Source organism: Physeter macrocephalus, unplaced genomic scaffold (genome assembly GCF_002837175.3).
Source record: "Physeter macrocephalus isolate SW-GA unplaced genomic scaffold, ASM283717v5 random_14, whole genome shotgun sequence".
NCBI classification, from domain to species: domain Eukaryota; kingdom Metazoa; phylum Chordata; class Mammalia; order Artiodactyla; family Physeteridae; genus Physeter; species Physeter macrocephalus.
Genome location: NW_021145300.1, coordinates 185,753 through 195,935, shown reverse-complemented (window position 1 = coordinate 195,935; position 10,183 = coordinate 185,753). Strand labels below are relative to the sequence as shown.

The 10,183-nt window shown below is 55.3% G+C and overlaps 1 protein-coding gene across 2 annotated transcripts in view; it reads left to right on the top strand.

The window, feature by feature from the left end:
• TMEM104 (transmembrane protein 104) overlaps positions 1-10,183 on the top strand; it is a 57,506-nt gene that overhangs the window by 7,139 nt on the left and 40,184 nt on the right. Inside the window, exons 4-8 of one of the 2 annotated variants that reach the window (XM_007099711.3) lie at positions 2,654-2,735; positions 3,208-3,304; positions 4,225-4,305; positions 8,839-8,938; positions 9,372-9,477. In XM_007099711.3, coding sequence (XP_007099773.2) covers positions 2,654-2,735; positions 3,208-3,304; positions 4,225-4,305; positions 8,839-8,938; positions 9,372-9,477 — 466 coding nt within the window. Of the gene's footprint in view, positions 1-2,653; positions 2,736-3,207; positions 3,305-4,224; positions 4,306-8,838; positions 8,939-9,368; positions 9,478-10,183 lie in introns of both variants that reach the window. The other variant, XM_007099710.3, reaches the window with a different exon arrangement.

The following is a 10,183-nucleotide window of genomic DNA, read 5'->3' as shown; positions in this document are numbered from 1 at the left end:
GAGGCCCGCGTAACGCAAAAAAAAAAAAAAAAAAAAAAAAAAAAAAAAGTGGGGAGGGAACACCTGGAGCCCCCACCAAGGGGAGCCATCCCCGAGAGAAGCAGCAACAGGCCCTGTTCTTCGGTACCTGGGGCTGCATCCTGCTGAACAGAGCGGAGGTCCCCGCCCTCGCAGGCTTACCTCTCTTCTCCAGGGAGATGGACAGTTAGTAGTGCAGATAACAAGGGTAGAGTACGTTAGGTGATGAGTGATAAGGGGAAACGTATAGCGAGGTGAGGGGTTCAGGAGCCAGGGGTGGCCACGGTTTGAAGTAGGTGGTCCATGGCCATGGAGGGCAGCAGACTGGAAGGACAAAGGAGGGGGCACTAGTGGAGGAATGAAACGGTTTAGTAGCTGAAGTGAGTTAAGACCTAGAGGAGGCTGCACAGGATGGGAAAACACCCGTGTTTTTCAGTTTCTTCCCACGTTTTCTTCTGGGGGGTTTTGTGGCCAGCCTTGAGGGACTGTTGGCTCATTACGTACTGCGAGCCCTGGCAACCGAGAGCCCCAGAAGTCCTTGTCCTTCTGTGACCCTGCAGTCCCCTTCAAAGGACCTTCAGCGCAGGCAGCCACCTGAACGGGAAGTGGTTACTGGGGGCCCCCAGCTAGGGGCCGCCACGCCCCAACCCCGCTCAACCCATCTGTGTTCGGACGTGATCAGTGATCTGGCTTTGTGCAACCTGGAGAAGCCTCTTTACGCCTTAAGATTGATTTTAGTTCTACTTCCCAAAAGAAGGGGAAATCTAAAGCCGTTAAAACGGTCACTTAGGCAAGGTAGTGAGAAACCTTTCTAGGAGGTGCTGCGGCGGCGGCGGCCGGAGTGGGAGTTTCAGAGACGACTGCCCCACCCCCCGTAGGGAGATAGAGTGGGTGTGGGCTAACCTCTGTGTCGTCCCCACCCCCCCCAGCCACCTGACTGCCGGGCCAGGCAGGCAGCCTGCAGCAGGTGACAGCGCCCGAGGCAGGGGGCTTGGGGTCGAGTCTGGCGGCAGAGCCTGCCCGGTGGCTTCAGGAAACAGGGAGATGCATGTTCCATCCCGGGTCGTTTCAGCAAGGACGGAGTCATCCCTCAGGTTTTATCAGCAGGAAAGCGGCCCTCCCCTGTACTACTGGCTGCTAAGGAGAGCCCTCCCGCTGACATCCGTGTCTCTCCCGTTTCCTTAAGTAAAGATGATTTTTCACTCTAGTCTGACTTCTCAGCAAATGTCTGGTGCCACCTCCCAATTTCCCTTTTGCTTTGGACCAGATTATTAGGAAATTAAAATGTGAACATATTTTAATTTATTAATATGTTGTAATTTATTAAATATATTAATTTATTGGTATATTTTAACTTATTAATACATTGCTTATTGGGACTTCCCTGGCGGCGCAGTGGTTAAGACTCTGCACTCACAGTGCGGGGGACCCGGGTTTGATCCCTGGTCAGGGGACTAGATCCCACGTGCATGCCGCAACTAAGAGTTCGCCTGCCACAACTAAGGAGCCCATGAGCTGCAACTAAGGAGCCCACCTGCTGTAACGAAGACCCAGCGCAACCTAATTAATTAATTAATTAATATTTTAAAAAATACATTATGCATTAATATGTTGTAGTTTATTTTAATAACTAATATTGAAGTAACAGTTATTTTAATACTAACCAGATTATTAGGAAAGTAAAGGTACCCCCCCAAAAAGAAGGAGGGGATGATTCCAGAGCCAAGTGTCCTTTTCAATTATTATTATTATTTTTAAAAATTAATTTATTTTACTTTTGGCTGCATTGGGTCTTCATTGCTGCGCGCGGGCTTTCTCTAGTTGCGGTGAGCGGGGGCTACTCTTCGTTGCAGTGCGCGGGCTTCTCATTGCGGTGGCTTCTCTTTTTGTGGAGCACGGGCTCTAGGCACGTGGGCTCAGTAGTTGTGGCTCGCGGGCTCTAGAGCACAGGCTCAGTAGTTGTGGCGCACGGGTTTAGCTGCTCCGCGGCATGTGGGATCTTCTCGGACCAGGGCTCGAACCCGTGTCTCCTGCATTGGCAGGCGGATTCTTAACCACTGCTCTACCAGGGAAGTCCCCCTTTTCAATTATATCCACACCTGTGCTCCGTCCATTAGTGTATGTAACTGAGGGTTGACCGCTTGGCTAGCGAGGAGAGGTGGGAGCCGCCTACTGCCCTTCCCGGAAGCTCTGGGAGGGTCCCCTTGTGGACCAGCCTCCTCTTCCCAGCTTAGAGCATTACCTGGTGTCCGTCCTCCCGTCTCTCCCACCTCTGCCCCCCAACAGGCACCTTCTGAGGAGCAGTACCACCTTGCCCCCCAGGCAAGAAAGCGCCTCTCCCCCAGGCTCACTCTCTCTCCTTCCCATCAGCTTATTTCACACCCTTCTCTCCAGTGCACTGGAAGTACGTTCTAAATATAGACAGACGTCAGGGAGAGCACAAGAGGCACCACGTGTTCACACATGCTTTTTTATCAGGTCAGACCCATCTCAGAAGTTGTCATCCCTTCCTCAGGAGAGAGAATGCTTTGGGCTTATTGGTTGGGTCAGGGCTTAAATGGCTTTTCCTTTTGTTTTGTACCTTCTCCATACTCCTCCCTGCCTTTTGCAGTTAACACGTGGCCTTCCCTTGCAGTTTTGTGACTACTACCTTTGTGGTGGAGGCCATGGCGGCAGCCAACGCTCAGCTCCGCTGGAAGAGAATGGAAACCCATCAGGTGTGTGCGCTGCTCTTGGCTCCGGGCAGTGCCCCCAGGCAGTCGTGTGCAAAGAGGTGGCCCTCAGCAGCCAGTCCTCTCCCTCCCGACGCCTGGAGGGCTCCTGACCACAGAACTGCTCCAGGACCCCAGCCCAGAGCTGAAGTTCACAGCCACGTCAGCTTACAGAACAAACGCAGTCTCTGCTCTTTTAACATCCCCTTATTGGTCCCTCCTACCCACGGCCTTGAGCTGGCTCCGTCATTCTGAACCTTTGTACCCAGGAACTGGGCCGCAGTTTCTCCCTCCCAGGGTGTCTGACCCTCTGATGTGACTGCAGGGAAGTGTTGAAAGCTTCCTAATCAGATACCCTCTGGGAAGAAATTACAGAGGAAACAGGCTCTCCATTGGCTGTCCCAGGGCTTTGCTGTAGAGTTGTGTACCCTCTCTTTTCCTTGTTTGTTCTCATCCTCCCCGTCCCACCCCCTCCTAGGAGGAGGAAGACGATGACTCCTCCACGGCCTCTGACAGTGACGTGCTCATCCAGGACAGCTACGAGCGGGCAGAGAAACGGCCCATCCTGTCTGTGCGTAAGTCTTGGGCTTCTGGGCTGGCCCGTGCTTCCTTCGCTATGGTCCGCGGGGTTCCCCTTACTCGTGGAGAGGGCCCGGGGGACTCCCTACAGGGACCCTCTGGCATTTACCACCTGAGGGTTGATCCGAGGAAGGCACCGTGCAACAGTAGAGCAGAGCACCGGCCCTGCTGTCTCCACTGCTAACTGGCGTCTGCAGCTTGGGGAGGTCCCTTCACCTCGGCGCCTGGAAGCTCAAGTAAACGTCAGGTCTCTGGCTTCTGTCCTTCCTCCTATCCCAACACACTCACCCACACTCACGCTCTCATACACATGAACGTACACCACACTTGCACACACACGTGCACACGCTCACACTCAGTCTCACACACACACACGCACACATGCCCTCACACACACACACTCTCATACACCTGCACATACACCACACTCGCACACTCACGTGCACACACGCACACGCGCGCACGCGCGCGCACACACACACACACACTCCAGTTGCGCCAGGGCGAAGCATCGCAGCCTTCCCTCTCACCCCACAGTGAACATCCCTGGGATCCCTTTCTATAGACGATTTATTGATTTACTTATTTATGTATTTATTTACTTATTTAATTTAGTCTGTTTATTTATGGCCGTGCTGCATGGCATGCAGGATCTTAGTTCCCCCACCAGGGATCAAACCCACGCCCCCTGCAGTGGAAGCGTGGCGTCCTAACCACTGGACCGCCAGGGAAGTCCCTCTAGATATTTCAAAATGTTTCAAGCAGGAAACATGAGCAAAACTTTTCTCAAGAGTTTGAATCCCTTGGGATGTCATTATTCTGGAGAATTCAGTGAACTCAGCACCCCTTCTAAGAGCTTTTCCTTGTGAGAAAAAAAAAAAAAACAACCACTTCCTCTTTCTTCTTGGCTCCACAGAGAGGCACGGATCTCCGAACCTTTTTGAGATCACAGACCGGGTGGAGATGGGGCAGATGGCCTCCATGTTCTTCAATAAAGGTGGGAGTGCCTTCTCCAGGTGGGGCAAGGGCAGGGGGAGAGCTGGTGCCTTCTTGGGGGCCGGGGCAGCCGGAGCGGGGGTTCCGCCTCAACTAGGGACGGGGCAGGCAAGGGGGAGGAGCAGATCCTCAGCCTGCGAAACCGCCTTGCTGAGAGGCCTGAACCACTTCACGGTGTTTTCTTGGATTCCTCCCCGTTCATCAGCGCATCAGGAATAAAGAAGCAGCTACTTAGCGACTACAGCTCATACAGGTTGAGAGTCCCAAGCAGCTTTCCAAGGAAGGAAGCCAGTGGAGGCGGCTGGTGGTTCTGTGCCTTTTGCTTGATTACTTCTGACCTGTCTTCTCTTTTCTTCTGGACTGTTCTTTAGACACCTTGTGACAGTAGGGTGTGTGTGTGTGTGTCTGCGTGTCTGTGTGTGTGTGTGTGTGTCTCTGCATGTCTGTGTGTCTTCCTGGTGGCTGTGTGTGTGTCTGCATGTCTGTGTATCTTCCTGGTGGCCAGGACAGAGCAACCACCTTGTGGCAGTAGGTGTGTGTGTGTGTGTGTGTGTGTGTGTGTGTGTGTGTGTGTGTGTGTGTGTGTGTGTGTGACAGTAGGGTAGTGTGTCTGTGTGTCTTCCTGGTGGCCAGCAGAGGGCGCTAGGAGCCCACGCTCAGGACTGCTGTCTGGACTGCGCATCTAATCGTGACAGTAGGGTAGTGTGTCTGTGTGTCTTCCTGGTGGCCAGCAGAGGGCGCTAGGAGCCCACGCTCAGGACTGCTGTCTGGACTGCGCATCTAATCGTGACAGTAGGGTAGTGTGTCTGTGTGTCTTCCTGGTGGCCAGCAGAGGGCGCTAGGAGCCCAGTGTGTGTGTGTGTGTGTGTGTGTGTGTGTGTGTGTGTGAGGGCGCTAGGAGCCCAGTGTGTGTGTGTGTGTGTGTGTGTGTGTGTGTGTGTGTGTGTGTGTGTGTGTGTGTGTCTCTCTCTCTCTTCCTGGTGGCCAGCAGAGGGCGCTAGGAGCCCACGCTCAGGACTGCTGTCTGGACTGCGCATCTAATCGTGACAGTAGGGTAGTGTGTCTGTGTGTCTTCCTGGTGGCCAGCAGAGGGCGCTAGGAGCCCACGCTCAGGACTGCTGTCTGGACTCAGCATCTAACCGTGACCTCTCCGTATGCTCCACCTGCGGCTTGGTGGGATCGGAAGGATAGCCCCCAGCTCGGGTGCTGCCTTGTTGGTTCCTGCAACAATAGCTTAGACCTCCGTTCCAAATCTTGTTCTTTTGGAAGATGAGCTATTTAGGGTTTAGTTTTTTAAAGTGTTCGATCCTTCACAGAAAGTCGGACACACCTCAGAAAATCCTTGACCTTGCAGTTACCTTGGGAGATTTTGTGCCCCTTCGTCAAAGCCCCTGTTTGCAGAGGGGAGTGTCTCCCTTGGTTCTTTCCTGTCTTGAATGTGGCCACAGTAAGTTAGAGCCGAGGGGGATTGTGGAAACTAGAATCTAGAATCTTTTCAGTGGCTTCTGAGGACATCCCGCGGTCCGTTTATCACCATGGTGTGATGTGACGGAAGATCCTGACTGAGGTTGCCCCGGGGTCTGCCTCCCTCCGTCCTCCCCACCAGACCAGCCTCACTGAGGGTTCTCAGAACTTATCAAAACCAGACTGGGGGCTTCCCTCGTGGCGCAGTGGTTAAGAATCCGCCTGCCAATGCGGGGGACACGGGTTTGAGGCCTGGTCCGGGAAGATCCCACATGCTGTGGAGCAACTAAGCCCGTGCGCCACAACTACTGAGCCTGTGCTCTAGAGCCCACGAACCACAACTACTGAGCCCGTGTGCCACAACTACTGAAGCCCGTGTGCCTAGAGCCCGTGCTCCGCAACAAAAGAAGCCACCACAGTGAGAGGCCCATGCACCACAATGAAGAGTAGCCCCCACTCACCGCAATTACAGAAAGCCCACGCGCAGCAACAAAAACCCAACACAGCCAAAAATAAATAAATAAAAATAAATATATTTATTTTAAAAAACCAGATCGGTTGTGTCTGGCCCACTTCTGTGCTTTTCCTTTGTTCCCTTTCCATCTCTCCCCATCTCATTAGACTCAGATCAGAGAGGCGAACATTTCCTTCTGGCTGCTGCACAGCCTCCTCCCAAATGCAAGCTTCTGAAATAAAATGCACGTTGGAGGGGGGACATGTACCTCTTAAACGTGCTTCCTAATTTTCATGTTTCACAGTCTGCCCTGATTTCTTTAAGAATTCTAGGATCTTGCGGGTTTGTTTTGTTTTTTAATTTATTTATTTATTTTTGGCTGTGTTGGGTCTTCATTGCTACGTGCAGGCTTTCTCTAGTTGTGGCGAGCGGGGGCTACTCTTAGTTGCGGTGCGCGGGCTTCTCATTGCAGTGGCTTCTCTTGTTGTGGAGCACGGGCTCTAGGCACGCGGGCTCAGTAGTTGTGGCTCACGGGCTCTAGGCACGTGGGCTCAGTAGTTGTGGCTCACAGGCTTAGTTGCTCCGCGGCATGTGGGATCTTCCCGGACCAGGGCTCGAACCTGTGTCCCCTGCATTGGCGGGCGGATTCTTAACCCCTGCACCACCAGGGAAGCCCTGGTTTTGTTTTCTCTTTGTGTGTGTGTGTGTGTGTGTGTGTGTGTGTGTGTGTGTGTGTGTGTGTGTGTGTGTCCGTCCCACAGACTAGACTCCTAGTTTACCCAAATCTGATAGAAAACAAACACGTTCGTACAGGGGCAGCTCAGTCTTAAAGGATGCTCTCTTCCCACCTGCTCCTGGGTTTCTCGAGCTCTCCGCGATAGCTGTGTGGCTGGGTCCTTCTTCATTGCGGGGCCTGCCCTGTGTGCTGTAGGATGTTGAGTAGCGTCCCTGGCTTCTACCCACTAGTCGTTGGTGGGTAGACTGGGTCACCACCCAGTCGTGACCATCAAAAATGTCCTCAGACTTTGCCAGATGTCCCCAGTAGGGGGTGGGGGGCAAAATCACCCCCGGTTGAAACTGCTCGGCTCTATCCTAATTCATAGACCGTCACCTTCACCTTTGGGAGGGCTGCCACACTCCACACAAGACTCCCTTGGGGTCCAGACTCAGTCCTTGTAACGAGAAATGCCAGTCCTGGTCACGGCTGTCCTCACGGAAGTTCGTTGATCCTCCCACTTTGTGTCTCGTAATGAAATTTATTGATCAGGGAGGGCCAGTGACAGTTTTATAAACAGCAGACTTGAGTCCACGGCAGGTGGAGAAAGGGCTGGGAGTGGGGAGGGGCGGGGCCTCCCTGCAGGAGCGACGGCTCAGAGCGGAAAGATGAGCCGGGGCTGGGCTCGGAGCCTGGGGTTGAGTGGAAGCTACCCCAGGGGCCACTGAGCTTGGATATCCAGGGTTCTTTCAAGAACCCTATCTTCCGAGTGTTTTCCGCCTAGGCTCCTAGGAGCAGAGCCGACCTCAAATAGCCCAGGAGGACCATGTCCCTGGCTTTCCCCCGGAACCTAGAGGCTCATCTGAGCCACCTGGATTAGGAGGGAACTGTCACTTCGTTTTTCTTTCTGTTCTCGGAGACTCCAGCAGCTTAAGATCAGTGAAACCAAAAACAAGCAATCCGTCTGAATGGGAGTTTGAGACTGGCGGTCTGGGGCCACGACCCTGGGGTGGTAGGGCCCGGACGCTTTTTTCAGCACTTTTACCCCTGATCTTTGTAGCTGGGATCATGTATGGAATTGAGCGCTGGCTGAATTCTCACTGCACAGGATTAGAGACGGTCAGGGACTTGCCAGGGTCAGGAGAAGGGGCCAATGGGATGAAGCCCGGAGCCGGAGTTCCCGCCTCCCAGGCCAGGCCCCTCCTGGAGGGAGAGGGGACCAAGGTTTGCCTCTGCAGAGGGAGCTTCCACGTCCCGTCCCTTCCGAAGTCAGCGTCCTCCCCTGCAGACGCTTCTTGTAAGGAGGGAGGTGAGCCGTCCCACTCCTGCCTCCCTCCCTCCCCAGCACAGGCCACCCTTCTTCCTCGTGGGTGCTTGGCCATGGACCACGTTCAGAATGAGGCACTTGGTCTTTGGAAACCAAGGGCTTCTTACCCTCCTGATTTCAGCTTCCGGAGCTGGGCCACTTCCTGTTCTCTTCTTTTCAATCCCTCAGTCTTTCATCTTAGAGCCCTGTGTGCTGCTGCGAAGGAGGCCCTGGTCCGGGCGAGCCCGGGGGTTCAGGCCCTGACTCAGGCCATCCCTCCTTCTCCCCTCCGGGCAGCCTGTCCCGAGCGCGAAGACGCCTCCGGGTCCTCCCTGGCCAGTCCACGCCCCACGCTCGCCCTGGATGCAGAACCTCTCTGATCCAGGCCCGCCCACCACCGGGCGACTGTCAATGAGCAGACGTGTCTCCCGCCAGCATCTCAGCGTAGGTAGCCAGAACGAGAAACAGGACTTGGGGGTTGTTTTCCCACTCCGCTTGGAGAACGAAAGCCATGGATGAGGTAGAGCTGTAGTCATCAAAAAAGCAGGCCGCTGTCTCCCTGCGGCTCCCTGACCGATGGCTTTGTTGCTTTCAGTGGGGGTCAACCTGTTCTATTTCTGCATCATCATCTACCTGTATGGGGACCTGGCCATCTATGCTGCCGCCGTGCCCTTCTCTCTCATGCAGGTGACCTGGTGAGTGTCCCCCCCTGCCCCCCACACCAGCTGCAGCCAGAGGGGCTTCCTTGGGCAGTCGGGGCAGTGTTTTCTCAGGGTAGAAGCCCAACACCAAACGAGTCCATCACGTCTGAGGCCCTTTTCTGCACGCATCACGGCCAGCCGTGCGTCCTGGCCTTCGGAGACACACTGCTCAGCTCTGACCCCATCCCCGCCCCGCTGGGAAGGGGACTGGGATCCCCACCAGTCGCCGGGAAACAGTGCAGCAGGAATAAGGAATAGGTGCCTGGCCCCAGAGACAGAAAAACGTGGCTTGTGGAGAGCCAGAGCGTGGGACCCGAAGCTGCAGCTGGCGGGCAGTTGCCCCGATCAGTAACGGTAACGGCAGGTTCTGTCTGCTTCCGGCCCGGCAGGGAGGCCCACACTCAGCCATTGTTCTCTCTATCAGCAGCGCCGTGGGCAACGACTCCTGCGGAGTAGAGGCCGAGGCCAAGTACAACGACACGGACCTGTGCTGGGGGCCCCTGCGCCGCGTGGACGCCTACCGCATCTATCTGGTGAGTGGTCGGCCAGGCCGGCCCGGGGGACCAGGGGCCTGGGAGCCGCCTGCCCTCGGCTAGAACTTTCCCCAGAGCGGAGAGTCTGCACAGCCCCACAGCCTGGCTAATTACTGGGGCCTTGGTCCCGGGCAGAAAGTGGATCATGTGGCTACAGTGCCAGCCCGAGAGCGTTCCGGCCACCGGGCTTCCATCGTATGTGGTTTGGAGTTGGCATTGGGGTTGGCGCCAGCTCCAGGGCCGTGAACTCTTGTAAACTCATCTCGGGGTTTGAGGGGCATGCTTATCAAAGCCCTGGAAGAGGGCCAGGGCTGGCTTTCCGGAAACTTTCCCTGTTTTGACCTTACTCCCGGCCAGCCCAGGAGCGCGTGAGTGGATGCCGGGGTTGCTGGCTAGGCAGGCGGGACTGAGCCGTCTCACCGCTGACCCCAGGTACACACAGCTCTCCAGATCAGGAGGGATCAGCCCAGCTCGCTCCCAGTCTCCCCTGCTCCTCGCACACAAGGGAAGAAGATGAATGTCCAGGCTCCGTCTTGAGTGCTTTGTGCTGGGGGCGGGGCGGGGGCGGGCGGAGGGGGGAATTGGAGCTGAATAACGCGTCCCACGGGTCTCGGGGAATAAGACGCAAAACCGGAGGCAGGTGTCTGTCGCTGCGTGCTTTGCAGGCGCGCCTCAGAAATGGTTCCCTTTCGCTTGTGCGGTGTCT